The sequence below is a fragment of the Peromyscus eremicus genome, chromosome 6, assembly GCF_949786415.1.
Source record: "Peromyscus eremicus chromosome 6, PerEre_H2_v1, whole genome shotgun sequence".
NCBI lineage: Eukaryota > Metazoa > Chordata > Mammalia > Rodentia > Cricetidae > Peromyscus > Peromyscus eremicus.
This window is the reverse complement of record NC_081421.1, coordinates 128464336-128489644: the sequence shown is the minus strand read 5'-3', so window position 1 is coordinate 128489644 and position 25309 is coordinate 128464336. Positions and strand designations below refer to the sequence as shown.

The following is a 25309-nucleotide window of genomic DNA, read 5'->3' as shown; positions in this document are numbered from 1 at the left end:
GAGGATTAGCCTTTGTTTCAGCCTTATTACCTAATGTGTTTACTGATGATACTGATGACAGGGACCTCAAAAGTTAATTCATGTGTCAGAATCACAACACAAGTGCACCTTACAGCAGAAATTGGCATTTTGGATGAATCTGGTTGGTGTGGGACATCTTTCTGTGTGCTGTGAATATGTGTTACTCCCGTTGGCTAATAAATAAAGCTGCATTGGCCTATGGCAGGGCAGGATGGAGCCAGGCAGGAAAATCCAAGAGAGACAGTAAAAGGAGAAAGGAGAGTAAGGGGAGACGCCAACCACCATCTAAGGAGAAACATGTAATGGGATGCAGGTAAAGCCACGGAACACATGGTGATACATAGATTTATAGTTATGGGTTGAGTTAAGTTATAAGAGCTAGGTAGCAAAAAGCCTGCCATAGGCCATACAGTTGGTAATTAAGCCTCTGCATGATTATTTTATAAGCAGCTGAGGGACCTCAGGGCCGGGCAGGACACAGGAAAACTTCCAGCTACATCTGATCTTCAGTAGATGATTTCTCTGAACTAAAAGGCAAACCATTCTTTGAATTCCACTCAGTTTTGTTGAGAACCTAAAACTAGGCTAAAAACAAAAGCCTGTTTTTAAAAACAGCACCAGAAGTATTTTACAGAAACACATACTTTCTCTATCAGAGTTTGGATGGATCACAAAAGGGCCAGTCTGGTGTCTGGAAATCACCTTTGTCAAGCTTCTCCAGTTGCATTATTATTATTATTACAAAAGGAGCCTTACATTCTTGTGTTGAACTGAGTATGATTAGATTCCTTGGAGATAGACACAAAAATCAGGAAGTTAACATGAAATTTCCTCAGCTGAATGGTAATATGGGAGCAGCATCCCACTGAATTCCTTCCTATTAAAGACTGGTAGTCCTCTATATAGATGTCACCCCTGCTGATAATTTACTAAATCAGTAGCAACTTTCTAGGTGTCAGACAGGACAACACAATGTTGAGATAGATAAGAAAATATAATAAAAAGGGATCTATCCATTGTTTTTCAAGGGAAAAAAGGACACAGAGTATAAGTGTCTAAGGAACAGTATGGTATGATACTGTGGGGTCCATGTAATGCCAGAATGAGAGTACAGATGAGGACACACATAAGTATGAATTGTCCAAGGCCTAAGACAAGGAGAGAACACATGGGAAGTGGGAAGTTCTACAATGGTAACATGGTACAGATACTAACACCTGGGTTTGAAGTGGATTCTGCCCATGACATTCAACCCCCTGCAGTAAGGAAGTCAGTTTGTAGTTGAAACTGAGAGCTCATATCAAGTCCTTGGAAATAATTCTGAACAAAGAGTTAAACACTGTCAATGCTTACTGGTCTAGTACATTGCATACACTTCACAGAGATCCTCACAATAACTCTATGGGAAGTACTGTTTTCATCTCATAGGTAGGTTAATTTGAGACCCAGTAATGTACTGAAGCTTTCTCAAGGGCATAGGGCCTGTGCGTGATGTATTGAGAGTCAAATCCAACTTTGCTTCAAAACTCGTGCTACATCACCTGGTCCTTTAAGCGGGAAATCTTAAGTGATGGTACTAATGGAGAACCCTGTACAGAGCTCTGTCTTGTGAAGATGAAATATAGATACAGCTCAATAGCCATGAAGGTAAGGACGGATGTTGCTCTGATGGTGATCTTTACCCTGTGCTCAGTAATGGTCATTGAACTTAACTCTGAGAAGTGGGTAGTATGAGTGATCAGCTAAGGGCTAGTAAAGTCCATTGTAAAAACAGAGTCAAAATAAAGCAATGGGAGTTGACAGCTGATTCACGGACCACATCATTTAGTTATAGGTGGACAGAGTGACAATGGACTCCTGATACAGGCTCCCAGGGTGAAACAGCAGATCCCAGATTCTCATCTCTTCTCAAGACACCCACAGAGGTGACAGTGTGATATAGTGACTGCCTAGGCAGACACTGAACATCTGCTGAACTAGGTGAACTAGGGGGTGGGGAGAGGAATCCAAAGGGCAGGCTGAAGAAGGAAAAACAGGTTGTTGGATTTACAAGCAGGCAAATGTGTACCAGATGGAAGCTATTAAAGAACTCAAATATTTTTTAAAGTTCACTATATCAACACAGACAAAATCATTTTATTTCACAAAAAGTCACAGACTTGATATAGAATAATTGTCACTTATTAATTTTGCCTGTTTTTTTTGTGTGCTGCCTGAGCACAAATTATGAGAAATCTTAAGTTGATAGTGATTCAGAAATAAGATTGAACTGGAACCATAATTAGCTGGCTGTATCTGGTTTTCCTTTTTATGGTTTTAACTGAACATTTAGTCATCTAGCCTTGGAATTGTTAGTGACACTTATGTGGGAGCTCAAATTACTCAGGGTCAGAGAATCTGAGCTTGCTTTACCCTGCAGGGCTGTATAAGGAGATGATTTGACCACCAGCATGTTTACCAGGTGTTTAGAAGGGTCTACATTTGGCTGTACCGTGTGCTTTGATCTAGCAAGGGGGAGCTCTTTTGCCTCTCCCCTTGGCATGTTATAAAAAGTCTTTTTCAATAAACCTTTGAGGTTGTTGCACATTGATCCAGGCCCTCCTGAAGCTATCCTGTGTTTCTGTCTTTCTTCTCATTGACTAGGTCTCTCTTTTTATCTGATATTTTCTTAACCCTCTCTCCTCCTCCTAAGAACCCTAGAAAAGGTGGGGAAGGTGGCGGCTGGACTCTCACAGCCTCCCACACACTTGGAAGGCACCCTTAGCTGAACTGCTCCCTTTAAGAGCAGAGAAACAATAGTGTGATTCCTGAATCACTGAGGGGCCTATAACCAGAATTAAGTTAGAAACTTTATTTCCCAGCCTTGTTGAAAAGGACACAACTCTGTGGTGTCCCGTGCCTGCTTGGCACAAACACCCTTTGCTCAATGCCCCTTGCCTTCCCATGCAGCTTTTTGTCTTGTTAAGCTCATACCCAACACGTTGATGTTTCACTGATTAAAAGTTATGCTGCTTTTTCAAATCTATGTAGAAGAATCAAACTACAAGAACATGTGAAGATGTTCTGTCAAGGCTGGCATTGGAGACGGTGCTCTACCAAGTTTGTCTGTGCTTCTCACAAGCCTTGTCTATGCAGTTCTGCCCTACTTCCCAAGTGCAGAGTCCCAGTCCTTCACAGAAGTCAATCAGCATCCAGAAGTTCTGGTTATCATAAGAAAGCTTGTCTCAGTTGTTTAATGGCAAGAAAAAATTAAAACATGGAGCCAAAAGAAGATACAATCCAAAATATTCAGTTATCTTTCTGGGGACGGGGCGCGGGGGAGAAATTCACAGACCCAGGGAAGCAGGAACTGCAATGAAAATCCACCTCAGGGTATTTGTCATCTGTTAAAATACAGAGAGAGAGACCTGTAAGTTTAGTAGGAATAATTTTTCATGTTTGTGTATAGAATAAAAGTAACATATAAATAAGAAATACACATGCCATCTATAGCCAAAACACATGTGTGTAGAAATTAGGTGTGCTTTATAAATGAAGTCCCTTACAGGTACATCGAATACACAGATTGTCTTGCATACAATAATTCCCAATAAGTATATAATTGTGATTTTAAAATAAAGAAGAGAGCCATTGATCACCCTGTGAAATTCAGCCTTTCTCACATCAAACCAACTCAGTCTTCTGCCAGATATTAAGGTAGTATGCCATGCTGGTTAGAGTGAAGCAAGTCAGTTTCTCACTGACAGAATTTCAAATCTCTAATTCGTTTAGAAAGCATTTTGACTGCACACAGTTTTCAAGAGCATTATAGACCACACATCACAAGCTCATTTAAAGTCTTCTTAAGCTAAAATAAAATACAAGTATAAGAAAAAGCAATCTTGTAGCTGGGTGTGATGACTCATGCCTGTAATTCTAGCACTCAGGAATCTGAGAAAAGAGAATCCAGAGTTCAAAGCAATCCTTGGTTCCATAAGAGTTTGAGGCTAGCCAGGACTGCAAAAAACCCTGTCAAACAAATAACAACAACAACAACAACGACAAAACCCAACTCAACTAAACAAACAGTGACAACAACAGCAACAACAAATCCCTCCACATTTGGTCTTCCAATTACAGTGCCAGTACTTGCCATAGTAGTACCCAGTGTGATTGCAGATACTGGGTTGAGGGACCTGCAGTTTGCTCCTTCATAAACTCTTGGGTATGCAATATATTAACTCTCTAAAGTGTTTGCAAGCAGTCTAAGAAGTGCATATTCTACATTAAAGAAACAAGAACAAGATAAAAAAAAGCACATGTAACAAATGCCTAAAAATTCATGCAATAAATGTATCAGACAATTTTTTAAAGTACAGAGACTAGAGAGATGGCTAGGCCATTAAGAGCACTTTCTGCTGTAGCAGAGGACCTGAATTCAGTCCCCAGCACTGCTATTTGGTGGCTCACCACTGCCTGTCACTCCAGCTCCAGGGAATCTTATGCTCTCTACTGGCCTTTGCAGGAATCTGTGCTCAGCGCGCGCGCACGCACACACACACACACACACACACACACACACACACACGGTTTGAAAAATGCTTAAAGAAGAAAAGTAGAGTGGAAAGAATGAAAAGATATTGTAAGACAGTGATGGCTTTTTGGAGTTGAGGGAGGGACTAGATAGCAGTAAGCACCCTCTCCTGGTTTATTGGCTTATTTGTTGCTGCTGGGAAGGGAACCCACCCTTGAGCATGCTAGGCCAGCACTCCACCATTGTGGCACATCCCCAGAGCTTCTCACTTCCCCCCCACTTTTCAAAGTCTCTATGCAGAGCCTGTCTTAATTTTTTTCTATTTAATAAGGCAAAACTATAGTCAAATTTACTTTAAAAATGAAAGACAAGGGGCTGGAGAATGTATCTAGGGTTAAGATTTCTTGCTGTGCAAGGACATGACTGGAGTTTAGAACTCAGCACACACAGAACAAGCCAGGTATACTATGCACACCTGTGTCCTCACTAGGCTTTGCTGATTTCAGCCTAGCCAAGAGGACAAGAGCTGTAAGTTCAGGGAGAAATCCTGCCTCAAAGGAGTAAGAGGACAGTGATAGAGGACACTCAATACCCTTTTTTGGCTTCCACATGCATTTACAGACATACAGGCACACAGACAGACAAACAGACACACACACACACACACACACACACACACACACACACACACGCGCATATATTTACACACAGATCCCTGTACTTATAGTCACAAAGACACATGCACAGACATATAAACATGTTTATAAAAGAAATATTTTTTAAAAAGCCATAGGGTGAAACTAACAAAAAAAGACGTGAAAGTAAGTTACTGTCTTCCCTTCATGCTCTGTAACAAGGGAGAGCAGAGGCACAGTATGCGTAGGTATACACATTTAATCTTACAGATGCTAAATGAAGGACACACATGCATAAGTGTGGTGCCCTTAGAGTCCAGAAGAGGGAGTCAGATCCCTGGAGGTGCCTAACATGGGTGCTGAGAACTGACCCAGGTCCACTGCCAGTGCTCCTAACCAAGCCTTCTCCCCAGCTCCAGCCTTATGGTTTTTAAGCTTTTTCAGAGTCCACCAGCACATTCTTGATGGTCTAGTTTCCAACTTCATAGAAAAACATGTTCACTTTCTTTGAAAGTCTGAATTGATTCTCTCTCAGTTACCACAGCCAGGAGATGATAAATGGCAAAGATATTAAGCTCTTGAACATCCACATTCATAGTAATACTGTGTAGCTGGAGTTTTCCTGCCTGGCCCACAGTCAGGACAAATCTCTTTCACCTGCCAGTCCCACAGCCGTTCAGACCCGACCAAGTAAACACAGAGACTTATGTTGCTTTCAAACTGTATGGCCGTGGCAGGCTTCTTGCTAACTGTTCTTATAGCTTAAATTAATCCATTTCCTTTAATCTATACCTTGCCACGTAGCTCGTGGCTTACCGGCATCTTCACAAGCTGTTTCTCATCGTGGCGGCTGGCAGTGTCTCTCTGACTCAGCCTTCCACTTCCCAGCTTTATTCTCCTCCTTGCCCCGCCTACACTTCCTGCCTAGCCAACGGCCAATCAGTGTTTTATTGATTAATTAGCAACACATTTGCCATACATCCCACAGCAATACTGTGTACTGAGAAGAGGTACTTTTCACACCTGGAAAACCAGAGAATGAAATAAACTGAGCACACTGGCTTTCCACTTACTTGATAAGCCGAGTGTGCTGTCTTAAAAACAGAAACCCTTTCTTCACATCCTCTCTTTTGGATATAGGTTACAGAACACAATCAAACTGGCAGACTTCATTCAGTCCACCCAAGGCTCTGGAGTCCCTAGCAGACAAATTGAAGACAGTGTTAAGGGTAAGAACTGATGTTCTAAATTTAACAGAGTTAGCCATGCATCTATGCATCTCACCCTTCATTGTGCTCTGTTTTCCAGAGCGTTCATTCACCGAAGGACACATTTCATACAAATTAAATCAAATCCAAAGGGGAACTGAGAGTGTGTCGGCCATGTGGCAAAGACATTGGGTTCTGGTGTCTGATTAAAACACTGACTCAGTTGTAAAACACTTATTATGCATCTTATTATAAGCACTCAGTGACATGGTTGAGGAACTGATTTGTCACAAAATCAAGCTAGAACCAGTCTCAGTGGGAGGAAATATCTGAAGGGTTTTACGAAAGAAAACTATCCTGTCCAGTTTGGCTTTCCTGGATTAAAATGGGTGTGATGACTTACAGGTTTGTGTGTGTGTGTGTGTGTGTGTGTGTGTGTGTGTGTGTGTGTGTGTGTGTGTAGGTCAGTGGACAATCTTGAGTGCTGGTCCTCAAGTGACTTTCCCCTTTTTGATTGAGACAGTATCTCTCATTGGCTAGCTGGCCAGTGAACTCCAGGGATTCCGCTGTCTCTTCCTCCCATCCCTTCATGACTGAGATTGCAGGTGTACATCACACCTGGCCTTTGGTTCTGGGTGTTGAATGAAGGTCCTCATGCTTGAGGCAAGCACTTACAGACTGAGCCATCTCCTCAGCTCTTACATTTTGATTCTCAGAGATATTTTTGCCTTGGTATCAGGAGACAGACCTAAGCCAAGGACAAAGGCTTCTCTGTCAAGCAGGCAGCCTTTCATCTCACCTTTCCAGTTGGTCATTCCACATCAGAGCTGAGGAGCCTGGGCAGGGCAGGGAGGTGGAGCTGGAAGCATAGTTGGAGTGATGCCTGATCTGTGAACAGACAGAGGTGTCAGAGGACAGAGCTACCGACTTTGGTTCTTTTCATCAGATGACATTCCCTCAAACATGTTGAAAGAAAACCAATGCCCACACATTGACTCACACTGGTCATGGCAAAAGAAGAAATGTGCTTTAGATTATCGTCCCAAGACCAGCACACTCCTACCATCATGCTAAAAACTAGAGACTCACACTCTGCTTCCTCCACGTCCACATTTGAAATGACTTCTGTTTCTAGAGTGGTTACCTCAGCACTTGTTAAACCCTGAATAAAAATGCAATACAATGTTCTAAGGCCTGTCTGTTCTTTGCACTCTATAATTTTCATTACTTCTCATCACGCTTATGAAAAGGCCAGAATTCTTAACTAGACATCAAAAACCCTGTTTGGTTTGGCCTCTAGCTGGAAGACTATCCTCATTTTAAACCTCCTCCTGTTCCTGCATCCTCAGTCCCCACTGGCCATCCTTGAGTGGTACAAATGGGGTCATCCTTTCTCCTCCCTCAGCTTCCTTGCCCTAGTTGGTTCATCCACACCCCCGTTACCTAGCTAACTCCTGCTCATCCTACATATCTCAATTTGAAGATTCCTTCCTCGTGGCACCCTATAGGACTTTTCCATTATTTAATGCTTGCTGTTTGTCTCTTTAGGAATTCGTTGTTGGCTACCAATGGGCTTTATGAGTATGTGTTCAGTACTGTCTAAGGGAGAAGGTTCACACAGAAGGGACCTGTCTGCTTTTATTTGCTGCTGTGTCTCTGACCTGCAGGCCATGACAGGGGTTTGTGGCTCAAATGATGCTACCGAATTGGTCACAAGTGCATTCCCTCAGGAGCAGTGCCCACGTGCACCCTGATTCATTGGACACTGCTGAGGAACTAAGAAAAGACTCCTCACTCTGAAAACATATTTCTCCTTAATATATTTATCAGTAATTTTCTTACAAGAAAAAGTAGAATGAAATAAAATTGCTGCAAGAAAAAAATCCATATAGAAATGAAGTTGTTTTGCTGCCTAGAGCACTGGTTTAGTCTCAATAAAGTCAAGACCAGCTAGGGCAGCACACACGCAAAACACGTGACATCACTTAGCTTGTCAGGTGAACTCTGAGCCTTTCCACTCTGGCTATGTTAAGGACATGGATGAGTTCATCAGGAAAGTGAGTCTGAATACCAATGGCATGACATCTGTCTTACAATTCCAGAGAAAACAGAAGATTAGTGACACTTTTCATTCAAACACAACTCTGGGTCAGGGGTCAGACTAGGGAACAAGCAGCATGTTTTCCCGTTTCTTCTGCAAGGTCCTCAGATCCCCCTTTTATTCTTGTAGCCAAAGAAAGCCCTTCTGGCTGGAGTAGGTCTGGTCTTAGCTGACCTTGATGATCCTCCTGTTGCCAGTAGAATAATGGGTGCTTGATTAGAGACCTGTTTCATGGTGTGAACATATTGAGCCTGCCACATTTGTTGACTACCATCCCAGCAGTGGACAAAGTTTCAGAATTTGGTATCTAACAGCAGAATGGGAACACTGCTGTGTGAGGCTGTGACAGTATGTACCAGTCCTGCCCATCCATCCGGGCTCACAGCTCGTGCACCGAGCATGAACCTAACACAAGCCACAGACTTGGAACAGTGAGGTATCAGTGTGAACACATCAACTGTAACATGTGCATCTCCTTGGTTAGGACAGCAACCATGGATGCTATCATGAGTGAGGGAGGATGGTTAAAAACTTCCACTTCTTCTCAATTCTGCTATAAACTCCCACAAAAATAAGTCTGGCTCTGAAATGGTTCTATATTTGAATGATAGATGGTTTAACCTAACAAATGTTTGTTCTGGTAATGGCTTATCACCCACATTTTTCTCCTCTCAAACACACCCTCTATACCATTTCTAAGACAAATATCAGTAAGTCATAAAGATCTGTCAGTTTTTGTTGTAACCAGGTAGAGCTCTGAGATACCTAAGGTGCCTCCAAGTGGCTCTGGCCATCCCTGCTCTACTCCCCAATCATTGTAAGATTTGTGTATGAGCTGAGGATGAAGGATGTATCTTGGGAGAAACCAGGAAGGGAACAGCATGACAAAGACACCAGCAGGGTTTGAAGCTCAGCTGAGTCTCCTCTCTGACCTTTAGGACAGCTCTGGACTGTGAATGATCCTCAAAGCTTGCCCCACATTGAGACAAAGGTTCTGGGCCTTTTCGCTCCCACACCCATGAGTATTTATGGTTCCCCTAGCTGTACCTGGCATTAAGCCTCTGAAAGTCACACTGTAACTTAGCAGTGACACATGGGGAGGCTCTGCAGCAACAGGAAGAACTCCATAAAGGAAGTAAGTCATCAGCCAGCACCAGATGCACCCTGTGGCAAGTTATGCTTCGCTGCCAGTGGGAAGGCTGCCTGTTTTATGGATGGACACTCTGGGAAGGGTGTCTCATAAAAAACAGCCTTCTTGGACCACTGTGATCCATTCCCCTTAGCTAAGGGTTAAGCTTTTAGATCATGTTGAGAAGCAGTATTCAAAAGTTCATTAGCCCTTGGGAGGCAGAGGCTGGAGATCAGAAGTGCATGGCCAGTCTGGGATTTACTTAGGGTAGGGGAGAATTATTGGTGGAAACATTTGCTTGAAGTGTATCCTGCCTCAGTGGTGCCAGACTCTTGCTTTTAATATGATTCCATGTTTAACTCCTCAGATGCACTGCCCCCCACAGCACCTCCAAAATGGTACAGTCTACTTCTAAGAGACTTCTTAGAGACCTCAGCTCTCCACCATGGAGCTCAGCCTTTGTGCTGACTTCTCAGAACTAAGCCCCTCACCCTGGCTTCTGGTAAGCTCATAGGATGACAAAGTGTTTTCCCACACCATTAAATGTCATCTACCCATTTCTCTCTGAGTATGAGAGTGCAAAGGTTTCAGTAAAGTGTAACTCACGAAGATATGCCAAGGACATTTTTAGGAATCCAGGTGAGACACTGAATACTATCCACCCATGTGCATACAAGCAAGCGGTAGGGGTGGGGGGTGGGGTGGGGGTGGGTCGGCTTCCCAGTGGCAACTGTGGCAAGTGTGTCAATACACCAGTCCCTTGCAGACCCCTTGACATAGCCAGTGGACCCTGTGGCTGCTGGAGGTTTGGCTGCGGGTGAATGACACCTCTGTGGGCTGACCCCTGTGCCAGTCTGTCTGTGAGGTGCTGTAGTTAGAGGTCCCTGTCTGCGCACACTCACCAGCTGACTGACTTATCCCAGCCACTGCCTGGTCCTGGCAGCTCAGGCCCGGGACAGTCTACACTGAGGGCTCAGGACTCAGTCAGTATAAACATTAGCTTCGTGTTTTGAAGAGCACTGAGAGAAAACTTGTAGAATTCTCTCCCATCCTCTCTAGTCGCCTGTGTTCTTGTTATAGCCATACTTCTCCCATAGCTGTCTGTCCCTCTTCTGCCTCCTGTTCACTGTTCCCTGTCAACTCATTCTGAATATGAATTATGCTCTTTGATTCCTTCCCTAAAAAACAACCATAATTATAATGTGCTGTTCCTCTGGCAAGCGTTGTTCCAAACATTTTACCAATCTTAATTCATTTGATTATCACCATCTTTCCTTGAGATCGGAGGAAACCAAAACACAGATAAGTAGCCCAGGGTCAGCTACAGGATGTGACAGAGTTTGATTCAAACTACACATGTATACATTACCAGTGTATAGCTAATAAATCACGGCTACATTGCTTCCACTAACTCTCATCACTGAATTTCACCCAATGTTAATAAAAATCACTCTGTTAGTAACTTTAAGTATTTATTGCCATTTCTGGTACTGCAGTTGTCAAGCTAAGTATACCTGTTTTGTGGATTAAGCTCTAACATTTATAAACTTGGCTCTTCCTTTCTATATAGAAATAACAAAACTTTATTATCTGGAACGAACACATTGTTCTGATAAGGGAATTGAGTAAATTTTATTTAACATGACACTGAAAAGAGAAATTAACCATTTGATCAATTAATAATTAATAACTAAACACACATGATAGAGATGGAATTGAAAGGAAATGTAGATATTTTAGGATGTTGAAATGGGAATCCAAAACCCCCCATGGCCAGTGGCTTTTCATAATCCAGACAATAATAAGCCGACTATACTGCCTGATTGCTGTCTTGAAGAAAGTTGGGATAACAAGAAACAGTAGAAAGGGGATCTGATTGCTGGAGAAGACAGCACAATGGAGTCTGTTGTCACCCAGTGTTGGCACTCACAGCTCATCCTGAGGGTAGGTCCGCTCTTAGGCACAGGACCGACTACTCGAAACAGCGTGGTGATCTTGTGAGTAAACAAAATTGCACGTTTTAAAGCCAGAAGGAGCCTTGGGGATCATGGGACCCAACTCATTTACACATGGGGATGTGAAGTCAAGTTGTTTTTATGGTAACAAAGCTGGATTTTGGTAAAGTTTTGTCTGGAATCCAGTTTCCTCATTTTTTGTCCCACACGAGGCCCAAGAATAGATTAGCAGATTTCATCTACTTATAAACAGCCCAGAGCATAAATTGTCCAGCAAAAAAGAGAAAGGAGAGAGCAGGGGAGAGGAGAGGAGGAGAAGGAACGGGAGGGGAGGTAAGGGAGAAAGAATGTGAATTCATGACCAGAATGAAAGCTGACAGGGGACCTGGCCAGTGCTGCTTGTCATATGCCCCAGATGTTCATCAGTTTTGTTTGTTGATGCCCTCTGGCACAGTACAACCTAATTACTCCAGGGTATTTGAATGAGTGGCCTTGTGTTTATACCTAGTATCTGTAAGTAGAGACTAGCTCCATCACAGACTAATGTTGATCATGATGCTTCATTGAAGTAAGTGACTTGCTCAAATCTAGATCAGAACCACAACCAGAAACCAGACCTTTGGGTCCTCATGTGCTATGTTGCTCTCCGAAGAGTTTAAGGCAATGGATTATTCCATAGTGAGAATAAGGACAGCAAGTCACCTCAGCAAAGGAACAGGCTCTTGGCAGGTTTGTTGACTCAGTCCTGGTCTTTCTGGATTGAGGTATCATTCTGGCCCACCCTTCAGTGAAACCACTTCCAACCCCTGGAGCCTCCCTGCTCCTTCCGGTTCTTCTCAGAACCCAAGTCACCCTGAGAGGGAGGAAGAGGGCCTCCCAGGAAAGGGCCCTGGCTACTGTAAGCCTGACTCCAGACAGATCAACATTTCTCTCCATCACACAGTGTCTGAGAGGTTGTAGCCTCTTCTCACTGTCCAAAATGCTTCCCTTGTGATTCCAGTACTTCTGCTTGAATCTGGGTATATTCAATGGTATTCTGGGCTTTTCCAAAACACTAATGTGTATTCTAAACAGAATAAATCACCACTACACTGCTCTTCTTGCATTAACATGGTTTCATGATGCCCTGAGAACTGAAGGGGACATATAAAAGTGATTTAGGAGATCTGAGGTTTCCTGGGGTATGGAAAGAAGCATTGGGAGGAGGACTGCATAAGAAGGGCTAAGTTCTTAAAGGCACAGTAACAGGCCTGAGCCAACACTGCCTGCCACAGGAGGCTTTTCATAGTGTGCTAAGATGTGGATGTGATGTGGATGGTGTCTGGTGAAGCACAACACCTCCCCTCTGTGTGTGCCCAAGACTTTCATGCACATTTTGAGGGTCACATGCAATAATTAGCTGTCAAAGCCTGAGAAGGAAGAAAGTCCAGGGTGAAGTCAATTCTCTTGTAGGAGGAGCCCCCTGCAAGAGGGAGGAAAGGCTGAGAAAGAGGGTCCTCACCTCTCAGCCTCTGTGACCACACCTGGACCGTCTGCTTTCACAGCAGGCTCCACAGAACCTGAGTGCTGAGCATGGCCTCATTCCAGAGTGGTCTTTATTCACATTATGAGGTAAGAGACTCGGTGTTTTCCTTTCAAACCACAGCATCATCGCAGAAAGCAAAGGAAGATGCTTGTAAGTGCCCTAAAGTGTAAGCAGCCCCGTGTGGGACTGCCCAGAGGTAGGGGGTTCTCTTTGAAGGAGTAAACAGTTCTTCCCAGAGAGCTTGATAAAAATCTTTAGACACCATACTTCCACACTGCCAGTCATTTCTGTAGAGCGGTGAGTTTCATTTCCTCTTCAAGTGGTTATTTTCCAGGAGAATATGCATGCATTATTTGAACATTAAATAATTTAAAAATTCGTATTCCAAAATAGTGTAAGAAAAAAGTAGGAACAATAAAAATCCTTATTCCAAGTAGTTAGCCTGAAATTATATACATATAAGTGACTCTAAACAGACTGAGCAGGTTGTATTTATATATTCAGGTGTATATATTCATACACATATATATTTAATAATAACAATTAAAGAAAAAGAGGTCATGATTTAAGAGCAAATGAGGAGGAGGAAATTGGAAGACAGAAGGAGAAAAAGAAAAAGTATACTTTAATTTCAAAACCAATAACAAAATTTTAAGACCGAATCCAGAGCAAACTTGCTATAATGTAAGAATCTAAATTTAACAAAAAGTGAAGAAATCAATGTTCAAACATTACCCTAATTTTTAAAATGCCAACAGGCAAAATATAAAACAGAAAAAAATAAATCCATATTACAACTGACAAGTTGAAATGATTCTTTTTTAAGTATTTATTTGTTTGTGTGTGTGTGTGTGTGTGTGTGTGTGTGTGTGTGTGTGTGTGTGTATGTGTGTGTGTGTGTGTAAGAGAGAGAGAGAGAGAGAGAGAGGCTTATGTCTGTGTACCACATATGTGCCTGGTGCCCATGGAGGCCAGAGAGGGTGTCAGATCTCCTAGAACTGGAGTTACAGTTGTGAGCCTCCATATGGGTACTGAGAACAGAACTCGGGTCCTCTGCAAGAGCAGCCAGTGCTCTTAGCTGCCGAATTCTCTCTCCAGTATCAATTCTTTAAAACAAACAAACAAACAAAAAAAGCTGCTGGGGAATCTCTTCCTCCATAAACCATGGCACTTTTTCAGTTCCTCCTTTATCATTCCTGTGCCATCACGTGGACACAGGTTCCTTTAGAAAGTGGCTTTCTTGCCTCTGGTCTTTGTTATAACTGCCCACATCTGGCCGGCCCCTGTATAAAAAAGCCAGCAAGCGGTGTTTCCTTTGTGGATTCCACCTTGATTCCTCTCAGTGCTGGAGTGTGACCTGGAAGTGTGAGCCAAATAAACCTTCTCCTCCCCAAATTGCTGTTTGTCAGGGTGTTTCCTCACAACAGCAGATGAAAATCTAGACCACTCTATATGACTGTGGGTGAGATTGAAAGGGTTAGTGTGTCTGAATTGCTTGAACAAAACTGACAGTGTGGCCCAATGTAAGTGCTCAGGAGTGTTAGCAGGTCCCTTTCAGTTGTATTGGATATGGTATTTATTACCCTGTCCACAATTCTAGGATCCTGTTAGGGAATGTCCATAGCCATCACCTCAGCTGAAGGGATAACCATGGGTCTGTCTATATATATTTTGTATAAGGATTCTGTCCATTGCAGACTATACAGGTATGCACATCCAAGTCATAGGTTAGCCAATGACCTATGACATTGTCAATCAAGCAGCAAATTGTTGATTTGATGGTTCATATTGATTGTTAACTTGAACAAAGAAATAAAACTCTGGCAGGTCTATGGGGGAGTTTCTAGATCAGGTAAATTAAGGTGGGGAGACCCATTTTGGCTGTGAGTGGTACCATCCATGGGCTAGGGTACAGGAATGAATGACAAGAAAAAAGCAAGCTGACTGTGGATGAAATGTGACCTCAGATCCCTGCCACTGTGACTTTTTTGCCATAGTGGATTATACCCTTGGACTGTGAGCCAAAATGAACCCTGCATTGCTAACACTGTCCATGTCAGGCACTCTGTCACAGCCAGGAGGCAAGAGACTAACACAGCTGATAAGATCAAGATTTCCTGTCTTGAAGATCTGAGCCTGGAAGGGTACTGCCATGGTTTGGATGTGAAATGTCTACCTGGGGCTCAGGTGTTAGAATCTTCGGTCCCGGCATCGGTTTTGGGAGCCTGATGAACCTTTAGGAGGAAGGCATGCCTGGCATGGGTAGGGCATGGAGGTAGGTGTCAAGTGCTCTCAAACCATGAACCCAAACTACTCCTTTCCGTGAGCTGCTTCTGTTAGGTTTTGGTCAAAAAACAAGGGGAGTAACTAAGGGAGTGCCGGGATTCACAGCCTGGCTATCAGCTCTATGAGTTACTTTTCTTGGCAAACCCGGAAGCAAAGGGCTCAGGCTGGAAATGGGAACATGCCCTGTCGGCTCAACAGCCCCAATCTGCAAGTAGGTACCAGGCCCAAAAGGTTACACAGCCTTCTATAACAGTGCCACAAATCAGGGACCACTTCTTCAGATACAGGAGCTGTTTGGGATACTTTCCGTTCAATAACATTCACTTAAATGGAAAAATATTTTTTAAAGGAAGTATTTTTTTTTTTGTAAAAGATAGCTAAAAAAGAAGTTGTACAGATTAAAAAGTTGGAAAGGTTTTGGTGACAACACAAATACTCTCATATCTTTAAATAAATCTACAAATACATAAAATATATTAGGAAAATTGCTTTCTGGGACTGGCAAAAATACTGTCCCCTAACATGGAATTCTATTTTTCTGCTAAAGGGACATAGGATAAGATGACTCCTAAGGACATTCTGCCATACTTATAGATCGGTGTCTTACTTAGACATCATCAGTCTCTTATAGTAGTTGGTAATTAATACAGAGACCCACAAAAGTGTGCAGAGAGGGAGAGACTTTGGAGCACCTGGCCCTAAATGGGATATCTTCGGCAAACTTCTCCCCTTACAGATCAGGGATCCATACAGAAGAGGAGGGAGAAAAACTGTAAGAGCCAGCGATGATGGGTGACGCCAAGGACAGAACAGGACTGACACATATGTGAACTGACAGAGAGACTGTGGCAGCACACACAGGGCCTGCACAGGTTCGAGCCAGACAGGGTGCCAGCGCTGAAGGAGGAAGTGGACGTGACCGCTCATGCTTAACCAAGAACCTATCTCTAACCGACAACTGCTTGCAAAGGAGAAAAATTAACTTTCTCCAGTGGAGTCTCACAGGGTACATAAACCACACTTAAGAGACCTCATGCCAGCAGTAGACGCCAACACAAAACAAACTCCGGGTTTTGTTGTTGTTTTTATTTTTATTTATTTTTTTTAATTTTGTCTTATGGTGCTTTGTTTGGACATTTTTTTTTTTTGTCTTACTGGTCTTTTGCTTTTATGTTTTCCAATTTTGTGTTTCTATGGGTTTTGTTTTTTGTGTGTTTCTTGTTTTTGCTTTTTAAATTCTGTTTTGTTTGTCTGCTTATTTGTTTGCTACACTTGATCTTAGCCAAAAGGCTGAGAAGCGATTATTATTTGTTTTCTAAAGAAAGAGAAAAAGAAAAGGCATGGAGTTGGGTGGGTGGGTAGGATCTGGGAGGAGCTGGGTGAGGAGAAATCATGATCAGAATATACTGTATGGAAAATTTTTTCAATAAAAAAAGAAGAAAGTTACTGTTTCCTGCTCTCCCACGTGTAAACACTTTTGGATTGTGACCAGTGGGAAATGAGAAAGTGAGTTCAGTTGGTGTGGGAAGGGAGAGAGTGCAGAAGACCTGTTCATGATTCAAGGAGGTCATGCTGAGTGAGAAGCAGGGCAATGATGTCCTCCATTCAGTACGGGTGCCTCAATATCAACTACATGAGTGTGTGGGGGAGGCAAGAACAGGGACCCCAAAGAGGAGGAAGGAAGGGTCTAAGTCATTGAGGACACACAGCAAGGTGTCTTGGTGCATGTGTGTGATATAAAGGGGAAGCTGGTGAGGACATTCTTATTTCTTCTGGCTTCCTTGGACTCCTTTGGGATTAAGGAAAGGGACAGAAAGCTGGTTGATAGAGAGACCAGCATAGAGATGCTGCAGTTAGGGTCAAGGACTTGTCCCTGCAGAGGCTGTAGTTACTACAGGTGAAGAACCCAAAGCAGTATCTAGATTCTAGAAGGAAATGACCATGCCTGTATTGTCTTCTATGCTAAAAGGAGGAGAGTAGTCAGGGCTGAGTCCTCAGGACCAGGGACTCCCGATGTATGAGGAAGTGTCCCTCAGTTTACCAGCAACTCCTTTGTTTTCACAAACAGGAATCACCTGTGGGTAGGTTGTACTGGTCTGACTAGCTGCACCCAGTCTACACGTGGGTAGCTTTCTCTCTTATACCAGGTAGTGTAGAGTATGTAATAGCCTGCTCCTTCACACTGGTACCATCTAGTAAGGGAAGGGAAGAATGGGAGAAACAAGGAAGAGAGAGGGAGGCAGAACCTTCAACTGTAAGTCGGGGAACCCACTGTGCTGCTTTCTGCCTCCTGGGCCCTACCATGTCAGCAGAGAACAAGGATTAGTGGTGATTAGTGGTGGTGCTGTGTTCCACACAACAAACATTAAAACAGACATTTAAAAAGTCCTAAAATCACACAAATTTTATAATTAGTGTTGTTACAGTCATAGTAAACTCTAAGTTGTGGAAGATTCATGCATCACCCTGCCTCCCTCAGTTAGCAAAAAGGAAGAAACAAATGCCATCAACTCTGAATAAATACAGCAACTGCCCTTATAAATATGTGAATATTGGCCTTTCTGCCCCAACCTAATGCACCACAAAAATGATCAGAAAGAAATCCAAAACAAAATGGAAATTTTCTGCCCTAAATGAAAAATAAAAAAAAGACCATCCTAATTCCAAATAAGCTGGGAACGTAGATATAAAGACAAATTAAGTCTGACAGAAGGTATGCATTCTGCTTTTTTGAATCAATTGTCATCCAAGAATTGATTGAGGATCTCGTTGCAATTTCCTATGGCAAACAGATCACAGGAAATTCAGCTCAGATAAAAAGTAAACAACAAGTAAGAGTTGAAGGCTCTTAGTTATCACCAAGTCCGTAGCTGAGAGGCTCTAGGAAGATTAAAAGCTACTGTGAACGTGGTAATGTGTGAGAGTCATCGATTTCATGATAAATCAATCCTTTCTTTAGGTCAGAGAAGGTTTGATTAATTAATACCTAAGCACTCTGTATGCTGAAGAGTTTCCTAGTCCCTGACGTAGGCACTGCTGTCTGCAAAATATTTCCACTGAAGAAGTGACTCCCTGTGCATCACAATCACCCACAGCCATTCAACAACCAGATTAAGTTGACCCACTGGGGACAATGTGTGGATCCCAGCAGATGCTCTCTTTTATGCACAAGACAAATTACTTCAGCCTCATGATGAAGGTAAACTTAATCAGCTCTTGCTGATAATGTACTTTATGCAAAAGATGTTGTTCAGGCTGTAAAAACATCTTGACTCAATAACAAGAAAATTGCTATAAACTGTACATGATTTAAAGTGATCATTATGCATAATACATTCTATGGGTTGAATGGTTATGATGAGTCTAAACTTGGTGCACCCCCATTTCTCTAGGGTGACAGAGTCAGCCAAAGAATGGCCAACACAACATCAGCTCCAGCATGGATGTCTGGAATCTGGCCCAGAAGAGTAATTTATCAGATTTAAATACAAAACAATGCAGTAAATCATCATTGCCTGGCATATCTTAGTCTGAATGTCACAATAACTATAACCCTGAGGCAGAGTCTGAGCAGATTCCTTGACATTATATAACTCACACAGAGAACGGACATCACAAGGCCACTCCCAATCCCAGCACAGTATGTAGGGTTGTGGCTCCTGTACTAGCTGGACACCAGTTGACACACTGCATTCCCAGATCTCTCTGTGTTAGGTGTGGCCATGTGAGGAAATTCTGGCCAATTATATGTAAGCAGAAGTACTGAGACTTCTGCAAAATCCTAAAGAGAAGAGGCATGCTTTTCTCTACTTCCTCCTCCCCACAGGAAAGTAGACTGATGGCTGGCACTCAAGCAGTTGTATTGGACCATGAGGCAGTGAATGAGAACGGCGCTAGAAATAGCTTTCATCTTTGATGATCAGGGGATGGCCAGATCAGTCCTGGGCTACGTACAACCAGAATTTATTCATGAATCAGGGAAGCACATTTCAGTCATTTTTTTCTTTCCTCTCTCATTTTTATAAATTTGTAGAAAAGTTTGTAGGATGTGTTTTTAAGAGTAGTGTGTGTGGAACGATCTAAACTGAGATATTATGGTTGGCAACGAATAGTTGTCTCACACAATCATTTATTTAGACAAATGAAAAATTACTTAATTGAAATATGTGACTTAGTGATTGAAATCTAAATGCCAGACATAAAAAATTCCTTCCAACTCAGAATCAAATATCCAGGCATTTCAGAGAACAGAATTCATTTTGTAGCATTGAATAATTATCAACTGTTATTAAAAAGATCTAGACCTACGAAATATTGACGGACCTTCTGCTGCCAGTGGATGGATCTGAATTACTGAAACCATTGATAGGTACCACTCATAGTCAGTCAATAGGGAGCTGATGAGGACACACAGTCCTTTGTCCCTGAAGAGTTTGCCTCTAGCAGAACAAGTCATGATGCAATTCCCCTCCACAGACAGTGAATGTAAGAAGAAAATCTGACTCAATGGGAAGTAGAATATTGAAGTCTATGATGCAGACCTCTGGTTGATTTCAGGGGCTTCCTTCCAACAGGCACCTAGGTGGCCCAACTGCCTTGGAATTAACCTTAATTATGAAAGTCACCTAACTTAAACTCTACTTAACCCCCTCTATCTACTCATTCATACACACACACAGACACACAAACACAGGCACACACACAGGCACACACACAGATACACACATGCACATACATAGACACACACATATATATGTACATACACACACAAAGACATACAGATATGTACACAAACACACACAGAAGCACACACACATAGATACACACAGACAAGTGCACACACAGAGAGACACATAGAAACACATACATAAATACACAGACACACACAAAGGCAGGCACACACACACACACACACACACACACACATGCCCCTCTCCAATATGACTTAGGAAAACTCAACTCTAAAGAACACAAGCTTGCCGCAATCCTATAGATGACTTGAGCACAGCATCCTTCACCTGGGAATTTCTAGTGCTTCATCCAGCTGCAGAAGTCTGTGTTTAACCCTGTGGACACACCCTACAGCAAGATCCCAAGGTCTGCCCTCCTCTCCACACTACACTGAAGTGAAAAAGATCTAGAGTCCTCAGAAAAGAGACAACCTTTCAGTGAGTAAGGAAACTTGCTTCATTTTTTCACCAGTTTCCCACCAGGGCTCAGATAAAGGATAAAGTCCACCCTGCACAGTGGATCAGCTTTGTCTGTCCTTGCTTAACTAAGGTACACCAGAGGCCCCCAAATTGAATACTTTTATCTTCTAACATTGAATGTGGATCTTAGCTCTGGATATACTTTTTCTTTCCCAAACCAAATGTTCTTTAAGATCCCCACCCTTCCTTTCTCCACAGTGGCACACATCTTGAATTTACTTGGCTTCTGATATCATTACTGTATTTTCACCTTGCTTGTGTCAAGCTCACCTGTGTGTCGCTCACAGTCCTTCTTAAAGGGGAAACTCCAAGGGGCACAAGAGAAGTCTGTTGTATAAAGTGATATGTGGGCAGGAGACCCCTATGCTACACCTGTTCTCTGAGGAATCTACTATGTGCTGAAGAGTGAACTGGTAACATTTTGTGCAGCTAGGCTATGGCATCAGCCATGTCTGACTCTTTATGGCTACAGCCCCTGTATAGGGTCAAGGCTGAGGAGTACAGGAAAGCCTGTGGCTGAGGACTAGGCATGGGGGTGGGGGCTGTTCAGGTGGCTTCCAGGCTTTGCAATCTGGTGCATGTTACCTGTATGCTTTGTAGAGCAGTAAGTGGTGGGCAGTATGATGCCCAGTGTGAACTGGATCTGTGAATGAAGGACTAAGATCCAGGAACTGATGGGAGCCATTATCAACAGAATCAGGAAACCCCTCAGTGTCTGCCTGGCACAGCCTCACCACATGGTATTTTTATAAAGGGCTCCTGGTTCCTGGAAGGGAAATGATTTCTCAACCCTTATCAGACACGTCTTCACACCTGGGCCACTGCGTGGGTGAGAAGCAAGGATACTGAGTTCAGAGCTCAGTGGGCAGAGACAATGTAGCCAAGGTTCTGGCTCACCACCAGCACCCTTCTCTTCCTGCCTGGGCACTCTCCTGTTAGCTATCTACTTCCCAACTGAGGCTCTTTTATGGACACTGAGTCAGTCCTGACAGCATTCTCCCCTAACCCTACCTCAGAAATGTGATTTGAGGGTTTGAGCATAGCTGTGCTCAGTGAGCTGTGCTCATTCAATTTAAACCTCTGTCAATGGCAGTGCTATGGAGCAGGACTGGAAGATGTCCTGGGGGACAGCCATGCCATTGGGGTCTGTTGTTATGACTCATAGCTGTTCCTCTTAGCAGTTACTTGTTGAATAGGCTAGGATTCTTCCCAGCACTAGTAACTGCTGTGAGCTCTAATTTTTTCTGCTAAGCATCTCAAATATTCTTGTCCTTATGGATGGGTAACACTATTGTGATCCTTCGATTCAGTGAAATTTTCTATATCTGCTAAGGATTTCTACTTCAAAGTCATCACTGACATAGAGGCTGGGGGTGTGGGGAGGAGAGGAAGGAGGACAGGCCTGAACAGCAAACTTAAAGATGTGGTTTGTCATTCGAGAGGCTAGAGAGAGGTGGGTGAGAGGCAGGTACAACTGTGATATGCATCTGAGTGTAGTAAGAAACCATCACAGACACAACTAAGGGACTGAGCACAGAGGGGAGAGCCATTGACTCTGAATCAGTCAGAAGGAAGAGAACTCTTAGCCTAAGCATTGATGACCTGCGTCTTCATGAAAAAGGAAAAAGTCTCCAGTGGAGGGGAACATGTAAACAAAGGAACATTGAGTTTGCCAATTCTAGAGAGGTTGGGACTCCTACTTCTGGACACCCCAGGAATGGATGGTTGAGCCCAAGTCCTGGTAGCTTTGGATAAAATACAACGTTCCAGTTTGGGGCATAATGGAAACAACAAAGGCTTTTGAGGGAACTGCTATCTCTTCTCTCCAGATAAGAAAATGAGGCTTAGAGGGGAGAGATACCCGCTCCAGTAAATGGGGAGAGGGATTTGAGGAGAGTCTGCCTCAAACACTTCACCCTCTGTTGGTGGGATTTTCCCTTATAACTGATTTATTTTAATGGGCAAGTAATAATGTTACATATGTATGGTATATTCCGTGGATTGATATATTAGTCTTCCTCTTAATTTATTTATCTCTAAAATTCAGAATTTTTTTTCTATTTACCTAAAACATCTCATGAAATGAAATTATAGATGTTTAAATGTCTTAAAACTATGAATTCTATGACCATAAATGATTAGTACCTTGTTATTTCACTATTATCATAATTCATAATTCACTAACATTACTCCTGATATTACCATGAGGGCATTTCAGCAAAGGTATTGGTATTATTTAGTGTGAACGCTGGTCATAAGGAATTGGGATCTTACCATGCTTCCCACATGTATTAGCTCATTCCTTTGACAACCTTGGGAAATAGATTATTATCTCTAACATATAGACACAAGCGGAGGCTGACACTTGCCCAGTCACACTATATCTATATATATATCTATATATATCTATATATAGATATATATATTTCATAACCAATGGTACTATGAAGACTGCTGAGGGGAAAGTCATCAGCAGTCTTACCTGGATGTAGACCCTGTAGCTAAAACAATGACTGGTGTGGCAAGATGTGCCTGTAGACACACAAATATCTTGGGAGTAAACAAATACATCCTGATTGGATTTAAGGTCTTCTCTGTGGGTACCACAAATCTGGTCAAGAACCCATGGCTCAGGGGCTCACAGGCTCCAGGGTTGAATCTACTATGATTATTCTGGTAAACAGGCGTAACATCAAACTGCCCTCTAAATTCTCACCTCTCTGCCCACAAATTAGTGCAGCCCACAGACATCATCAGTGATATCTCTATGCAGTAGATGGTGGTTTGTGGAGGTCCATAAAGGTTTCCTAGTGAGATCTGAGCTTGCTTCATCCAGCAGGACTGAATTAGAGGATTGCTTGACACATGTGTGGTTACCAGGTGACTGGAAAGGGTCTGGACTTGGCTGTACTAGGGGGAGGTCTTTTGCTCCACCCCTTGGCATTGCTATAAAAAGCCCTGTAGAAGAAATAGGAGGGGCTGGTAGATAAGGATCCAGGCCCTCTTGATGCTATCCTGTTTTTCTGTTTCTCTCTCCTCTATCCTCCTATTTAAATCTCTTATCCCTCTCTCCTCAAGAGTACCCTGGGATAAAATGTGGAAGCCGGTCTTCCAGCTGGCCTCCCACAGTGGTTAACACAGAAACTCACAAATCAAAGTGCAGAGAATCAGTGTCTATTGGATGCTTAGTCACAAATGGAACATCTATATACATACTCCTCTCAGGCTCGGGGGACCATCTGGGAAAAGAGGGCAGAAAGATTGAATCAGAACCATTGTTCCCATGAACTCCCAGCAGCTGTGGTTGCCTGAACAAGATCTAAACAAGATCTACCCAGCTAATATTATAGCATGGACTGAGAAGTGGTTCATGAGTCCACACCCCTGTTGGATAGTGTGTGTGTATGTGTGTGTGTGTGTGTGTGTGTGTGTGTGTGTGTGTGTGTGTGTGTTATGAAGTTTGGAAGGAATGAGAGTGTGAGTGCTTGATCTTAGAGGAGTTAGAGGGAATAGGGTGATTATAATGAAAATATATTGTGTACATGAATGAAATCCTGAAAGAATTAATAACAAATAGTACATTCATTAAAAAAAATCCTTCATATGCATATGCCAATACATCAACCTTTCTACAGGTGACCCTTTGCTTTCTTTGCTGATGTTAGGACCTCACAGAGTGCATGGCATCTGTGGAGATGCTGTCTTCAGGGAATGCTTAGTGACACCATAGACATCAACACTTAAGGCAGCCATCAGCACCAGATTTTGTGGTGTAATGAGGTGTTGAATAGTTAAGTAGAATCGCTTCTGAGGCTTGACTAATCTGAAAATAAGGGCTTATTTCACCTCTCTAAGTATGAGGATCTCAGTTCAATCTCAGGGCTCATATGAAAGAGCTGATGGCATGCACCTTTAATCCCAGCACTTGGGGAGGTAGAGATAGGCAGATCCCAGCCAAGTCAGCGAGATCCATGCCAAGTGAAAGACCTTCTATCAAAACCAAAGTGGACAGCATCTGAAGACAACAGCTGAGGTTGCATGTGCAGATGTATGCGAATGCATGCCCCACAAAGATGCAACAGGATATATGCACACGCACACCCACATATGCACAGAAAGAGAACAATCCAATCCTATTGCTGATTTGAAAAACAAAGACAAAACCCACTCTGATTATGTAAAGGTATCAGTTCCTTATATTATTTCAAACTTCCAGTGCTTCCCCAAAGATCTAAATCTAATGATTCATATCTTTCTATATTTAAAACCTATTTCTCTTTTTTCTTATTTTTCAAACTTAAAAACACTTCACCGACTTGGTAATACTGTACAAAAATTAGGTGAGAAATGTTCCCAATGGGTTTATTCTATTAACTATATGAATAACATGTATAATAAAAATGATCAGAATAGATTATTAACTTGGTAGGACCAAGTCCATATTGTTATGGGCATTTTTTAGGGAAGAGAATGTATTCCTGAAATTGATGATCACTGGATGTTCTCATTAACTGCTGGAAAATAATCATTGTGGCTCTTTAAAATTTTTTCTCACAAAACAAATAATGATAAACAATATTTTAAAAACAAAAATTAAAATTTTCAATTAAGACCGCTTTTGGCATTTTGCTTGATTTCTGCCCTTTGGTTAACAGCATCAACGTCACATTCCTATGATATTGCATATTGGTAAGCTTTCAACATCACTGATAGTAAAGGCAGACAT

At 42.5% G+C, this 25309-nt stretch overlaps 1 protein-coding gene across 1 annotated transcript in view; it reads right to left on the bottom strand.

The window, feature by feature from the left end:
* Positions 1-326: 326 nt before the first annotated feature.
* Ptger3 (prostaglandin E receptor 3) overlaps positions 327-25309 on the bottom strand; it is a 74344-nt gene continuing 49361 nt past the window's right edge. Inside the window, exons 3-4 of the mRNA XM_059266500.1 lie at positions 7177-7265; positions 327-3404 (exon numbers count right to left, since the gene is read on the bottom strand). Of these exons, the coding sequence (XP_059122483.1) occupies positions 3401-3404; positions 7177-7265 (93 nt within the window). The 3' untranslated portion in view covers positions 327-3400. The remainder of the gene's footprint in view (positions 3405-7176; positions 7266-25309) is intronic.